Raw genomic sequence first — 16,813 nt, 5'->3', positions numbered from 1 at the left:
CGAGAAGGACCATCCAGACGTTTCCACGGTGTGATGGTCCATCCTAGATGCCTAAGAACCCAGAGAAGTCGACTCTGCTTCTGGACATGGTTAACATAAGGCAAGTTTTAAGTGGCATTTGTGCATTGAACTCTGTATTGTAGTGCTCGACAAAGGTTTGCCAAAGTAATCCCTCACCCATGTGGTCATATCAGCTATTGTTGAGTGGCGGTTCTTGATGCAGTGCCGTCTGAGGGATGGAAGATCACAGGCGATCAGCTTAAGCATTACTAGGTCAAACTGTTATTGTAAACTCTTATTTATGCGTTTTATATTTTAAATGGGACTGTGGATGTCTGTCTGTTAATGGTTAATCAAATTATACAAAATTTGCATCCCGATCATCAATACTGCTGTTGAGATGCGTTTGTAATGCAAATCTAGCAACCCTGATAATTGCTGCATGAATTGGTCTTTGAAGTCTGGTGTCTGGATCATATTAATCAACACACTGAATTTATACTGTATATATAATATAATATAATATATTGTATAGATATACACCAATCAGCCATAACATTAAAACCACCTCCTTGTTTCTACACTCACTGTCCATTTAATCAGCTTCATTTACCACATAGGAGCACTTTGTAGTTCTACAATTACTGACTGTAATCCATCTGTTTCTCTGCATGCTTTGTTACCCCCTTTCACCATGTTCTTTAATGGTCAGGACCCCCACAGGACCACTACAGAGCAGGTATTATTTAGGTGGTGGATCATTCTCAGCACTGCAGTGACACTGACATGATGGTGGTGTGTTAGTGTGTGTTGTGCTGGTATGAGTGGATCAGACACAGCAGTGCTGCTGGAGTTTTTAAATACCGTGTCCACTCTCTGTCCACTCTATTAGACACTCCTACCTAGTTGGTCCACCTTGTAGATGTAAAGTCAAAGACGATCGCTCATCTATTGCTGCTGTTTGAGTTGGTCATCTTCTAGACCTTCATCAGTGGTCACAGGACCCTGCCCAATGGGGCACTGTTGGCTGGATATTTGGTTGGTGGACTATTCTTAGTCCAGCAATGATGGTGAGGTGTTTAAAAACTCCAGCAGTGCTGCTGTGTCTGATCCACTCATACCAGCACAACACACCCTAACACACCACCACCATGTCATTGTCACTGCAGTGCTGAGAATGATCCACCACCTAAATAATACCCGCTCTGTAGTGGTCCTGGGAGAGTCCTGACCATTAAAAAACAGGGTGAAAGCAGGCTAACAAAGCATGCAGAGAAAGAGATGGACTACAGTCAGTAATTATAGAACTACAAAGTGCTTCTATATGGTAAATAGAGCTGATAAAATGGACATTGAGTGTAGAAACAAGGAGGTGTATATAGTGTAATCTGTTGAGAACAAAATGATGTAATAACGAGCAATGTAAACCAAAAACCATCAACCCACTGAGGCTTGGAATCGAAATCACCTCAAATAAAATAATAATCACAGGCTGATTCAATTTGTACGAGTTTCATAACTGCATCTCATAACGTGACTCAGCTGTGCATGGCCCACACGTGTCTCTGCACTCCCGACAACGTCTGGTGAGCCGTCAGATGGTATCCTGAGGAATCTCCTCCCAGACCTGAATCAGGGGCATCACTGACCTTCTGGACAGTCTGTTGAGCTACTTGGCGGCATCAGATCCACTGATACATAACGTCTCTGAAGTTCTCAAATGGATTCAGGTCTGGGAAACATCAGGGCCAATCAATGGCATCAATGCCTTCGTTATTCAGATACTGCCTACACACATTCGCCACATGAGGCTGGGCATTGTCCTGCACCAGGAGAAACCTAGGGCCCACTGCACCAACGTAAGGTCTGACAATACCACCAAGGATACGCCTTTCCAGACCATCACTGACCCATTGCCAAACTGGTCATTGCTCTCATCTGTAGAGAGAAATCAATGCCAATCAAGCGGCATGATGTTGGGCTATGTGCACAGGTCCCACTCATGCCACCCTCATGAAGTCTGTTTCTATCAGTTTGGCCAGACACATGCACAACAGTAGCCCACAAAGGAGTAGCCCACAAATACCGGTCCTGTTGCTAGGTGGCACCCTTCTACAACCCTGTCCAGTTCTCCTCGTGTAACAGCCAGTGATCTGGTATCTCTTCTATGCTCTTGAGGCAGTGCAAGGATACGTAACAAACCTTCTTGCGACAGCATGTACGGATGTGCAATCCTGGAGGGGCTGGACAAGATGTGCGACCTGAATGGGCTACTGGTAGTATGAGGTGGTACCAGTAGCTGGCAAAATGCAAAACTAGAGAAGAACCAGTCAGGAAGGATAATCATAACATCAAACCGCCCCCTTGTTTCTACACTCACTGTCCATGTCATCAGCTCCACTTACCCTATAGAAGCACTTTGTAGTTCTACAATTACTGACTGTAGTCCATCTCTTTCTCTGCATGCTTTGTTAGCCCCCTCATGCTGTTCTTCAATGGTCAGGACCCCCACAGGACCACTACAGAGCAGGTATTATTTAGGTGGTGGGTCATTCTCAGCACTGCAGTGACATTGACATGGTGGTGGTGTGTTAGTGTGTGTTGTGCTGGTATGAGTGGATCAGACACAGCAGCGCTAATGAAGTTTATTAAACACCTCACTGTTGGACTGAGAATTGTCCACCAACCCAAAAATATATCCAGCCAACAGCGCTCCGTGGGCAGCATCCTGTGACCACTGATAAAGGTCAAGAAGATGACCAAGTCAAACAGCAGCAATGGATGAGCGATCGTCTCTGACTTTACATCTACAAGGTGGACCAACTAGGTAGGAGTGTTTATAGAGTGGACAGTGAGTGTACATGGTTATTTGCTTCCAAATTCCACCTTCAAAAGGGAATTATTACAAGTGACATGCAATATGTGCCAACAATGCTGCTCCTACTAGATGTGACTGTGTCAAACAGATACTAGATACTAGATTTATGTTCCCTACATAGTGCACTAGATTGTATATTAGAAAAGAATTTATGTTCCTTACTTAGTGCACTAGATAGTGTACTAGATAATAGACTTATGTTTCTTACATAATGCTTTAGGTAGCGTATTAGTTAACGGATTTAGGTTCCCTACATAGTGCACTAAATTGTATATCAGATAACGGATTTATGTTCCATACATAGTGCACTAGACAGTATTTTAGATATGAATTTATGTTCCGTACGTAGTGCACTAGATTGTATATCAGATTACGGATTTATGTTCCCTACATAGTGCACTAGATAGTGTATTACATAATTAATTATGTTCCTTACATAGTGCACTAGATAGTGTATTACATAATTAATTATGTTCCTTACATAGTGCACTAGATAGTGTATTAGATAACGCATTCATGTTCACTACATAGTGCAGTAGAAAGTATAACTAGATGATTTATGTTCCCTACATAGTGCACTAGACAGTATATTAGACAATTGATTTATGTTCCCTACACAGTGCACTAGATTGTATATCAGATAACGGATTTATGTTCCCTACATAGTGCACTAGACAGTATATTAGACAATTGATTTGTGTTCCCTACACAGTGCACTAGATTGTATATCAGATAACGGAGTTAATACGTGATCGGGGAATAAAGTCTGTGTCGCCTGCGTGCGCATTTGTGTGCGCTCTTGGCCGCTCGTTCTAGATTCCTGGAGACTTCATCTGACTTGCGGGCATCAGGAAGCCGCTATGTATATGCGGGAGACTCCCGGAACTTCCGGGAGACTTGAGATGTCTGAATACATGACATTTTTATTGAATCTAAAATGCTAACATTGCTAGCACAGCATGGTGAATCTCTGTCTTGTGTCAAGATTCACATCTCAACACAGCCAGTGTTCCACTCAAGGTGACCTATTTAATGCTAACTCACGCACTTTAATTAAAACTGTGAAAAATAAGTAACGGCTTCTGATCACCGAGGGCTTCAGGGCTTTTAATTTCCCTCTGTGGCATTTTGACTTTGACCGTGCTGTATAGAGGACTTGGGGTCCATCTGAAAACCTAGTGAGCTGCCTTGCTGCCTACTGCCTACCTAGGCAGCTGCCTAAGTGAGGATTCTAATGAGACACTAAACTTTAAGGCAGATTATTTAGGGCGATTGCGCTTTGCAGTTTTACCTTACTAAGCTAACACAGTTAGCATCAGGCCATTCAAACCAATGGGCTGAGGCAACACAACCTGCTAGAATGTCAGGCAACATCTTTTTACCATGTGTTTACTGGTCCACATGTGTCCGGCATATTTGATTTCTTTGTGAGAAAAGGTGTGCCGCACTGAATGCTGGGATTGCCTTCACTGCTGAGAAAGCACACAAAGCACCCTCATTATTCAGTCAGAATATCGCTCAGGTGGCGCAGCGGTAAAAACACACGCTGGAACCAGAGCTGGGATCTTGAATACATTGTATCGAATCTCAGCTCTGCTTGCCGGCTGAGGCTGAGCAGCCACGTGAACGATTGGCCTGTTGTTCAGATGGGCGGGACTAAGCCGGATGGGGTCTCTCTCTCTCTCATGACTGGTGCAATTACGACCTCTGCTGGCTGATTGGTGGCGCCTACACAGAGATGAGAAAAGAGTGCTCCTAGGGTGTGTCTCGCTGTACACAACACTAAGCTGCATTGCACTCGTCAAAGTGTAGTTAATAAGATGCATACGGCTGCTGCCTACATGTCGGAGGGGGCGTGGGTTAGCTTCGTTCTCCTTAATCAGAGCAGAGATCGGCATTGGTGGAGAGGAAGCATGATGCAATCGGGCAATTGGACGTGCTTAAAAGGGGGGAAAAAAAATATATCGCTCAGAATAAGGCATCTCAGTAGGCAGCATTTTAAGGTATCCAAGAATTTAGACATGCCCTCTTCTCGGGAGTGGCGTAGGACGATGTAAAATGTCTATGTAGAGAGGTCACCAGGTTCGCAGACAGACCCTGTATTGCCAAAATGCAGACACCTGAACATCAACTTGTTGGACATTTCATTCCAAAACAATTCTCATAGATATAGAGTTGCACCTCTTTTGCATCAATACCAGGCTCTACTCCTCTAGAACAGCTTTCCACAAGGCATTAAAAGTTTTTTTGTATTTTCTGTTCATGCATTTCCCCCAATATTTCTCCCAAACTAATCAGATCCATTTAGCCAATCATAACTCGCCTCCACTGCTCCTGACGGAGGACGGTCGCAACTGTCACATGTCCATGCAGGCTCATATGGGGACTCGTTTTGCGCACAGAGAGTCAGGCACTGATCCCCATTATCTCTAGTCTCATTGTGCAGGTGCCATCAATCAGCCAGCAGAGGCCGCAATTGCAACAGTTATGAGGAATCCCAAGCCAAGCGCTCGATCGGCTGACAGCAGAGCTGAGATTCGAGCCTAAGAGCTCAAGATCTCAAGCAAGCTTTTTTTTTTTTACCACATCTGGATTTTTCCAGATGCTACAGGGATTGACTTAAATCAGGTTCCTTGGTTGAAAAGACATGAATAAAAACCTCATCTTCTTTGCCAAAAGTCTAAGAGTCATGTTTGGATACTTCAAGCAGACCAGTGATCTCAAACATACGTCCTCTACCATGGCCAGCACAGTCTTCTGACCTAAATCCCATTAAAAAGCTGTGGGGTGAGCTAAAGAGAAAAGGCCACAACATAAGACCTGGGCACCTAGAGGACCTATGTGGAGGAAACCCATGCAGACACAGGGAGAACATGCAAACCACACAGAAAGGACACACACCACTCCACATAGGAATCGAATACAGGACCTTCTTGCTGTGAGGCAACAGTGTTACCCACCGAGCCACCGTGTCACCCGACTTTAATTAAAAGTCAGGTTCTCTGGCCGCTCAGGTGGCGCAGCGGTAAAAACACATGCTAGAACACCAGAGCTGGGATCTCGAATACATCATATCGAGTCACAGCTCTGCCTGCCGGCTGGGCTGGGCAGCCACATGAACAACGATTGGCCTGTTGTTCAGATAGGGGTGGGATATTAAAGCCGGATAGGGTCTCTCTCTCTCTCATAACTAATGCAGTGCAACCTGTGGTGGCCGATTGATGGCGCCTGCACAGAGACGGGAAAAAGAGTGCTGTCAGGGTGTGTCTCTCCGTACACAGTGCTGATCCGCATCGCACTCATCGAAGTGTAGGTGACAAAATGCATACGGCTGCTGCCCACGTGTCAGAGGGGAGATGTTTACACAAGGTGCCAACAATTCAGGAGCTGACTGTGTTTGCTAAGTAAATAAAACATGATTTATTACTATTTACTTTACCAGCTATAGTCATCAAGTATGTGGACACCCCTATTAATTAGCTCGGATTCTTCAGCCACACCTTTTGCTAAACTTCATGACAATGCCTTGAGAAAAGCCATTTCCTGTTTCAACATGTCTGTGCCCCTGTGTATAAAACGAGATTCAGACATGCATGGATTGGTGAGCCCCGATCTTCAGACCACTCAACACCTTTGGGAAAAACTGGAACATCAAGTGCCAGCCAGTCTTTCACATTCACTATTATTAATGCCTGCTCTCTTTATACTGAAGGCACACAGACACATTCTAAAAAAATCTAGAAGAAAACACCCATGGTTAGTGTATAATGAACCTAATAATGTACAGAGATTTACAGTTTTATATTTGACTGTTGGAAAGCACTGTGGAAACAGTTTGATGGGTTTCCATGGAAAATAGCACCTACTGACTCATTTACCACTTAGCAGTTTGCAGCATAGCAGCAACACATACAACCCCGAATCAGAAAAAGTTGGGACAGTGCGAAAAACTATTTAATGATGCGATTCCAAACAGGTGATTGTTATCATGGTTTGGTACAAAAGCAGCATCCAGGAAAGGCTGAGTCTTTACAGTGCATAATATCATTAAATGATTCAAGGAATCAGGAGGAATTTCAGCGCATAAAGGCCGAGGGCGCAAGCTTAAGCTGAACGCCCGTGATCTTCGATCCCTCAGAAGGCACTGCATCAAGAACTGCCACTCAACAATAACTGATATGAGCACATGGGTGAGGGATTACTTTGGCAAACCTTTGTCAAGCACTACAATACAGAGTTACATGCACAAATACCACTTAAAACTTTACTGTGCAAAAAAGGAGCCTTATGTTAACCATGTCCGGAAGTGGCGTCGACTTCTCTGGGCTCGGAGGCATCTAGGATGGACCATCACACAGTGGAAATGTGTTTTACAGTCAGATGAATCAGCATTCCAGGCCGTGTGCTCTGGACCAAAGATGAAAAGGACCATCCAGACTGTTATCAGGAACAAGTCCGAAAGCCAGGGTCTGCCATGGTATGGGGCTGTGTCAGTGCCCTTGGTAAAGGTCATTTACATTTCTGTGATAGCAGCATTAATGCAGAAAAGTACACTGAGATCTTAGAGCAACATATGCTGCCTTCAAGACGTCATCTTTTCCAGGGACGTCCATGCATTTTTCAACAAGATGATGCAAAACCACATGGAATGTCCCCTATACACTCTATACATCTGCTTCAGCATGATTGTGGCAGAGTTTTATGATGCAGTGCACTGACCACAACCCCCAAGAACAGCTTTGAGATGAACTGAAATGCAGATGATTTAACATATCATCTAGAATTTACCCAGTAAAATGCCATGTCAGTTTACTCAGCTTCTTGGCAAACCGTGGGTGGTATCACATTTAACAAATAAGCTGTAAATTGCCAGTTAATACCCAGGTAAGTGCTAGTGTGAAAACCTTCCTGACCTTCTCCTTGGCTTTTGGATGCAGCAACTGAGAGGAAGAGGATCAAACCATCTGATAATGTATGAAACCCTGGTATTGTGCTGGATACCTTTCCATTTCGGCTCATGCAACTTCTAGGGTGTTCAGATCACTGTGCAGTTCACACTACACAACCTGATCAGGAGCCTTTTAGGTTGCTGTGGTTTTCCTGATAGGGGGTCAACACTACACGATCTACATTTACAACTCCTCCCTGGGGTTTCCGCTTACCCTGTATCTTGCTTTCTCATTGCCAGTCACAACCTGATCACAACACATTTCACACTACATGATTCTAAGTCGCTGACAGGTCCAGATATTTAGCATGCTATGTGTATCTGTCATTGAACAGGGTTTTGATTAGTCTTTCCAAACTAGGGGTGTGACTCCGGTCCTGGAGGTCTGGTGCTATATCATATTTTTCGGATTTGCTAACGCTGCATGTTGGCTTCTGGCTGCGCCTGATTTCTGACCCCTAGGACCAGAGCTGCCCACCCTGACTACAGACAAAGGTGCAGAGCTTGGGGGGGTTCTTGGTCATGGAAACTTGTGGTGATCAGGGATGTTGGGTTACTGTCATTCTGCCTCTCTTGTCCAATCACTAAGGTTTGATGATGGTGGGGGAGGTGGGCGCTGACGTCCTGTGAAAGCCCTCATGACTCGTGTTACCTGCTAGCTCTCCCTTTTAGTTATGCTGTAATAATTAGGGGTGCTGTATTCTCATGCTGACGGAAACCCACCCGAGGTTAAAGCCTGCAAGACGAGACTGCTTTGCCGACGATGCTGCTCCTGCTAGATGTGATGGTAACCTGGCTTGTTTGCACCAAAAATGTCAAAAACTCACTACGGACTTTATCACAGACAAATAATGAAGAACTCAAATTATTTTTGCTAGTTATAACTTTTAGTTTAATTTAATTTAGTGTATGTATGGTTTGTGTAAACTCTATTTATTCAAATTATCCTCTAGGTCACCCAAGAAGGATGGGGGTCCCTGCTGAATCTGGTTCCTCTCAAGGTTTCTTGGCTTGCTCAACAGGGGTTTTTGGTCTGTCGGTCCTGGATTCTGTAAAGTTCCTTTGTCCGTTGTAAAAATCACTATACAAATAAATGTAACTTTACTTGACATAGCAATCATAGAGCCAATTTTATTTATGGATGTTCTCCCCTTTATCTCCCAATTTAGCCTAGGCAATTAGTCTTCTGCTGCTGGGGACCCCCGATCACGTCCAAGGAGAGTATAATTTCTGATGCATTGGCAGTCCACTCCACTGACCCTAGTGGATTCCCTCAGGAAGAGTCACACACTGATCCTTACACAGCGTCGAAGACCCCACTTTCTTATTAGTCCAGTCTTTTTCCACCCAGCAGACTTGGTGGCCAATTTGGTCTGCTGCAGGCACTGTTAGTTGTGCCTGCTGGGGAAGCCCAGTCAACTGGTAGCAGTTCAGAATCCCAAAACTGGTGTGCTAATGGAATATCCTGCTGCGCCACCTGGCAGGTCTTCTTATGTCCACCTTAACTGATCAGTGTTGGAAAACATGCTTTGGTGGGTGGACAATGATTATACACATCACATGACCAGTTTATAAGGTAAGCAAGTTTTTACACATATGAGTAGTTATACTGTAGTCATTGTTTGCAAGTTTATTCTTATTTATTTACTTTTCTGATTGCATAGGGTCATGTGACCCATCATAAATATGCATTACAAACGTCATACTTTGCACGTCATAATTATTTAAATGTCCTTCATGAATAATAACCGACTTGTACATTGTAAGATATCAGCGGTTTATTAGTAGACTATGGTTTTACTGTAGCAATCTGGCAACCCTGAAACTAATTTATAGGCATATAGTCATATAGGCCCACTGCTATTCTTTTCTTACTGCCTTACTTTCGATGCAACAATGATGCTTACCTACAAAGCCAAAATCAAACCCTGTTCTGTACCAAATACCCTTCCAGTCACAAGTCTAGCTCATCTTGACCCACCAATCAGATCTCAAGGAAGAAAGGCATCAAGGCTCTTCTTTGTACTAGCACCTACAGTGGGGTCAAAAAGTATTTAGTCAGCCACTGATTGTGCAGGTTCTCCTACTTAGAAAGATGAGAGAGGTCTGTAATTTTCATCATAGGTACACTTCAACTATGAGAGACAAAATGAGAAAAAAAAAATCCAGGAAATCACATTGTAGGATTTTTAAATAATTTATTTGTAAATTATGGTGGAAAATAAGTATTTGGTCAATAACAAACAAGCAAGATTTCTCACAGACCTGTAACTTATTCTTTAAGAAGCTCTTCTGTCCTCCACTCATTACCTGTATTAATGGCACCTGTTTGACCTCGTTATCTGTATAAAAGACACCTGTCCACAGCCTCAAACAGTCAGACTCCAAACTCAACCATGGCCAAGACCAAAAAGCTGTCGAAAGACACCAGGAAGAAAATTGTAGACCTGCACCAGGCTGGGAAGGGTAAATCTACAATAGGCAAGCAGGTTGGTGTGAATAAATCAACTGTGGGAGCAATTGTAAGACAATGGAAGACATACAAGACAATTGATAATCTCCCTTGGGGTCAAGATCTCATCCCGTGAGGTCAAAATGATCATGAGAACGGTGAGCAAAAATCCCAGAACTACACGGAGGGACCTGATGAATGACCTGCAGAGAGCTGGGACCAAAGTAACAAAGGCTACCATCAGTAACACACTACGCCGAGAGGGACTCAAATCCTGCAGTGCCAGGCGTGTCCCCCTGCTTAAGCCAGTACATGTCCAGGCTTGTCTAAAGTTTGCCAGAGAGCATATGGATGATCCAGAAGAGGATTGGGAGAATATTATGTGGTCAGATGAAACCAAAATGGAACTTTTTGGTAAAAACTCAACTCGTCGTGTTTGGAAGAAGAAGAAAAACCCAAGAACACCATACCTACTGTGAAGCATGGGGGTGGAAACATCATACTTTGGGGCTGTTTTTCTGCAAAGGGGACAGGACGACTGATCCGTGTTAAGGGAAGAATGAATGGGGCCATGTATCGTGAGATTTTAAGCCAAAACCTCCTTCAATCAGTGAGAGCATTGAAGATGGAACGTGGCTGGGTCTTCCAGCATGACAATGATACCAAACACACCGCTCGGGCAACGAAGGAGTGGCTCTGTAAAAAGCATTTCAAGGTCCTGGAGTGGCCTAGCCAGTCTCCAGACCTCAACCCCATAGAAAATTTGTGGAGTCCGTGTTGCCCAGCGACAGCCCCAAAACATCACTGCTCTAGAGGAGATCTGCATGGAGGAATGGGCCAAAATACCAGCTACAGTGTGTGCAAACCTGGTGAAGACTTACAGGAAACGTTTGACCTCTGTCATTGCCAACAAAAGTTATGTTACAAAGTATTGAGTTGAACTTTAGTTATTGACCAAATACTTATTTTCCACCATAATTTACAAATAAATTCTTTAAAAATCCTACAATGTTATTTCCTGGATTTTTTTTTCTCATTTTGTCTCTCATAGTTGAAGTGTACCTATGATGAAAATTACAGACCTCTCTCATCTTTCTAAGTAGGAGAACTTGCACAATCAGTGGCTGACTAAATACTTTTTGACCCCACTGTAGTTGTGGAAGGCACTTGGAAACCAACCCTGCAATGCATTTTTCTTCTTGTTTTTACTTTATTTATTGTCTAGTACTTTTGCTCCCACTAGATAGCAGACAAAAGTGTCTACTAATGGGGACAACAGGTCTAAGTTAAGCAGGATGAGGTATAAGGCATAACAAAGCCAAAATGTAATCAGGGCTCTAGACTAACTTTTTGCACTGGTTGCACTGGTGCGCCTAACTTTTTTTCTTAGGTGCACCAGCACAAAAGTTAGGTGCACCCAAATTTTCGACTGCATCGCATTTAACACCGCAGTTTTACAGGTTCACTTTTTTTTTTTTTTTTTTACTCACTGTCCATACAGGCAATATTGACTTGTAATTAACTAACAATCTGGTCAACATGGCCTCGTCTGATGATCTGTTTGCTACTGCCTGCCACTGAAGGGCAGTGGGGAGAGGGGACACTTGGGCAGTGCATTTATCGCCGCATGTAATGTGTTTTATAGATGCATTGTGCTTTTTCAGCCTTTCAATTCAAAATGTATTAGAACCAGTCACAAATACACTATTGCCGGCCATTATAAAAATAATAATAGAGTAAATGTGTATGTATGTGTGTATATCTATTTATATGTGTGTGTATATTTAAAATTATATGTATATATATATATGTGTGGGTTTGTGTGTGTGTGTGTGTGGGTTTGTGTGTGTGTATGGGGCTCTAGAGTGTTAGTGTAATCTTAAATGCAGTGCATTATATTATCTGCTTTACTGAATCTTTTACACAGATTCCCAAAATCGCTTGCGGTGCACTCACTGTGTATTTTGACTACATGTATTATAATATATTATGGTCTTTTAGTTATTTTTATATTTTATTAACGAAAATATTGTCGTGTTTTTACTTTCGCTATCATCGCACTTTATCGCTAGTATTAGCCCCTTGCTACTAGAGGGTCGTCTCACCTAGCCGCTATCCGGTGGGGATGTAACGGGTCTTTTGCTGTGCGGTGGTGGAGGTGTGGGAATTAAGGCTTCGGTGAGCATTACAACACTTTAGACTGCCTAGCTCCAGAACCCGAACTTCCATTCTGGGGACATCCAGCGAGTCTCATATACAAAACTAAACTAACTGCAGAACATCCGAACGCACATGTATAAACCGGGTGCTGCATTCTGATTGGCTGAGCTGAATGTTGCTTACATATCGCCGCTAGAATACACTATCTCTGATTGGTTTAGACCATGTTATTGGCCTAATGTGTGTCTGTTGTTTTTTTTTTCGCTCGGAAGCCTGGTCGCACCGGTGCGACCTGAGATTTTTTTTAAATTGGTCGCACTCTAGAGCCCTGGTAATGTCCTCATATGTGATCGCAGGGTCTCAAAAGGTTAAGCACCACTGCCAGGTTGCTGCTGTTGGGCCCTTGAGCAAGGTCCTTAACCCTCAATTGCTCAGAATGTATACTGTAACTGTAATGTAAGTCGCTTTGGATAAAAGCGTCACCTAAATGCCGAAAATGTCAAATGTAAATGTAAAATTACAAATCTTGCTCCCACTGGCACTGCCCCCACCTCTGGATTCGGACACAGTCTCAATGTTTAGGTCTAGACTGAAAACATATTTATAACATATTTACTCAGGCTTTTGATTAGTATAGACAAAGGCGCAGAGGTTGGGGGTTCTTGGTCATAGAAACTTGTGGTGATCAGGGATGTTGGGTTGCTGTCGTTCTGCCTCTCTCGTCCGATCACTCAGGTTTGATGACGGTGGGGAGATGGGCGCTGATGTCCTATGAAAGCCTTTATGACCTTGTTACCTGCTCGCTGTCCCATTTAGTTATGCTGTAATAATTAGGGCTGCCGGAGTCTAAAACTCTCTGTAAAACTGTTTTACTCAACTAGCATTGCACATTATTAACTACATTCTCTGTTGTTTTACCCCGAGGGCATTCTGATGGAAACCTGTTTACCCGCCAAGGTTAAGGATTGAAGTCGAGACTGCCGTGACAACGATGCTGCTCCTGCTCCTGTGACGGGTCTGGAGTGATTGCACCAAGAATGACAAGAATTCACTACAGACTTTATTGAAGACTAGACCAAATAATTTATAATAATTTATTTATTTATTTATTGCCAGTTATAACTTTTAGTTCATTTAATTCTGTGTGTGTATGATTTGTGTAAATCCTACTTATTTAAAGTATCCTCCAGACCACCCAAGAAGGATGGGCCCTGCTGAGTCTGGTTCCTCTCAAGGTTTCTTCCTGTAATTTTCAAGGAGTTTTTCCTTGCCACAGTCGCCCTCGGCTTGCCCAACAGGGGTTTTTGTATCTGTTGGTCCTGGATTTTGTAAAGTTGCTTTGAGACAATGTCCATTGTAAAAAGCGCTATATAAATAAAGTTGACTTGACTTGACTGTGCGTTACCCTAACCGCTTCTTTACACCTGCAATAAATTTCTCAAAGACTGCTACAGCGATGAAGAACTCCCGCTTGACCATTGTCACTCCATAACCATAACCCTACAGTCCCTGCATTTATAAAAATCCCAGTCAACCTGTGAGCCAAGTGAACATCACATACACAATTCAATAACATCATGTTCTCTGTACCAAACTGTTTTGAAATGAAACTTATACATAGATGTTCTGCACATCCTTGGAATATTGGAAGTTGAACAACAAAGCTGCCATAAAAATCTAATTGAGACCAAAAATCCCTGCAGTACTAATTTCAGAGAATCCATTTGGTGATTGCAAAGCGTTTCTTTCCCTACTACAATAAACTGTTTATTGTTGCTTAAAGAAAACATGTCTTACCTTGTGTCTGCATTTTAGAACCACCCCATAGGCTCCTGTAAAAAAACAAAAATAAAAAAACAAGTCATAAGCTTGGCTTGTATTTAAAAAAGCGCTTCACTTTTCCCATGTTTTGTTATGTTACAGCGTTATTCCAAAATAGATAGTAATAGTAATTTTCCCCCCTCAAAATTGTATATAAGTATTTACAGCCTTTGCCATGACACTCAAAATTGAGATCAGGTGCATCTTGTTTCCACTGATCATCCTTCAGATGTTTCTACAACTTCACTGGGGTCCCCTGTGGTAAATTTAGTTGACTGGACATGATCTGAAGGTCCCATAGTAGACAGTGCATGTCAGAGCACAAACCAAGCCATGAAGTCCAAGAAATCATCTGTAGACCTCAGAGACATGATTGTATCAAGGCACAGGTCTGGAGAAGGGTACAGAAAAATCTCTGCAGCTTTACAGGTCCCAAAGAGCACAGTGGCCACCATCATTTATAAATGGAAGAAGTTTGGAACCACCAGGACTTTTCCTAGACGCGATCGGGGAAGACGGGCCTTGGCCAGGGAGGTGAGCAGGAACCCGAGGGTCACTCTGACAGCGCTCCAGCGTTTCCTTGTGGAGATGGGAGAACCTATCAGAAGATCAACCATCCAGGCACGACTCCACAAACCACGCCTTTATGGTAGAGTGGCCAGACGGAAGCCACACCTTAGTAAAAGGCACCAACTTTTTGGCCTGAATACCAAGTGTCACGTCTGGAGGAAACCAGGCGCCGCTCATCACCTGGCTAATGCCATCCCTACAGTGAAGCATGGCGGTGGCAGCTTCATGATGTGGGGATGTTTTTCAGCTTGAGAGGTTCTGCAAAGAGGAATGGGAGAAACTGCCCAAAAATAGGTGTACCACACGTGTAGCATCATATTCAAAAAGACCTGAGGCTGTAATTGAACACTAGGACGAATCAGGGAGAAGGGGCAGGGACAAAGGAGGGTGGGACGATACACCGATCAGCCATAACATTAAAACCACCTCCTTGTTTCGACACGTTCATTTTATTAGCTCCACCATATATGAGCACTTTGTAATTCTACAATTACTGACTGTAGTCCATCTATTTCTCTGCATGCTTTGTACCCCCTTTCAAGCTGTTCTTCAATGGTCAGGACCCCCACAGGACCACTACAGAGCAGGTATTATTAGATGGTAGGGCATTCTCAGCACTGCAGTGACACTGACATGGTGGTGGTATGTTAGTGTGTGTTGTGCTGGTATGAGTGGATAAGAAATACCGTGTCCACTCACTGTCCACTCTATTAGACACTCCTACCTAGTTGGTCCACCTTGTAGATGTAAAGTCAGGGACGATCGCTCATCTATTGCTGCTGTTTGAGTTGGTCATCTTGTAGACCTTCATCAGTGGTCACGGGACGCTGTCCACGGGGCACTGTTGGCTGGATATTTTTGGTTGGTGGACTATTCTCAGTCCAGCAGGGACAGTGAGCGCTGCTGTGTCTTATCCACTCATACCAGCACAACACACACTAACACACCACCACCATGTCAGTGTCACTGAAGCACTGAGAATGATCCACCACCTAAATAATATTTGCTCTTTAGTGGTCCTGTGGGGGTCCTGACCATTGAAGAACAGCATGAAAGGGGGCTAACAAAGCATGCAGAGAAACAGATGGACTACAGTCAGTAATTGTAGAACTACAAAGTGCTCCTATATGGTAAGTGGAGCTGTGTACCAACACATAATGAACAATCTAATGTGGAAGATGTGATGTTCTTTTCACACTCACCCTCTCCTACAATCCCAAGGACCTCAAATTTATTCATCACATCACCGGTGAGAAGAATCTTCATGAAGTCGAAAGGCAGAGGGAGTGGTGTGTGTGGGTGTCCGCAAACAGAGGCCGGTCAGGACACACAGCACCATGCAGCACTTAAATGGGTCATCAGATCCAAAACGCTGTTCCCTTTTAATCCCAGTACTGGTTTCATGTTCCTAACACACACACAGTCAAATATTGAGATGAGAAAGAGGTGAGAGACGTTATTTATTTAAAGCATTATTAATTCACACTCTTTAACGTGGATGTTATTTAAGTATATAGCCAAAAGTACAACCCTAAATCAGAAAAAGTTGGGACAGTATGGAAAATACAAATTCAAACGCAGTGTTTCTTACATTTACTTTGACTTTTATTTGATTGCAGACAGTATTGAGTTGGGACGGTAGTTGCTATTCCATCTCACAACACTTAAAAGACGTGTTGGCACAGTGGATACCGAGTGATTTAGTGTTTCAGGTGTTATTTTGTCCCATTCTTCCTTTAAACACGCTAGCACACCAGAGCTGACATTTTAAACTGCCATATGGCTGGGCTGGGCGCCTACATGAACAACAATTGGCTTTTATTACTAAATACGCAGCGGGATATTCCGCTAGCACCCCAGCACCGACATTCTGAATTCCTCGGTTCGAAACTCGGTGTTGCCACCGGTCGGCTGGGCACCACCTGGCGGGCATAACTGGCAGTGCCTGCAGCAGATACTAATGGGCCACCGTATCTGCAGGGTG

At 43.5% G+C, this 16,813-nt stretch overlaps 1 protein-coding gene across 1 annotated transcript in view; it reads right to left on the bottom strand.

Annotated features, from left to right (window-relative positions):
* Positions 1 to 16,153, bottom strand: part of cdkl5 (cyclin dependent kinase like 5) — an 84,183-nt gene extending 68,030 nt beyond the window's left edge. Inside the window, exons 1-2 of the mRNA XM_062989647.1 lie at positions 16,032 to 16,153; positions 14,236 to 14,270 (exon numbers count right to left, since the gene is read on the bottom strand). Coding sequence (XP_062845717.1) covers positions 14,236 to 14,270; positions 16,032 to 16,095 — 99 coding nt within the window. The 5' untranslated portion in view covers positions 16,096 to 16,153. The remainder of the gene's footprint in view (positions 1 to 14,235; positions 14,271 to 16,031) is intronic.
* Positions 16,154 to 16,813: the final 660 nt, after the last annotated feature.

This window comes from Trichomycterus rosablanca, chromosome 27 (genome assembly GCF_030014385.1).
Source record: "Trichomycterus rosablanca isolate fTriRos1 chromosome 27, fTriRos1.hap1, whole genome shotgun sequence".
NCBI lineage: Eukaryota > Metazoa > Chordata > Actinopteri > Siluriformes > Trichomycteridae > Trichomycterus > Trichomycterus rosablanca.
This window is presented reverse-complemented; position numbering and strand designations above follow the sequence as displayed.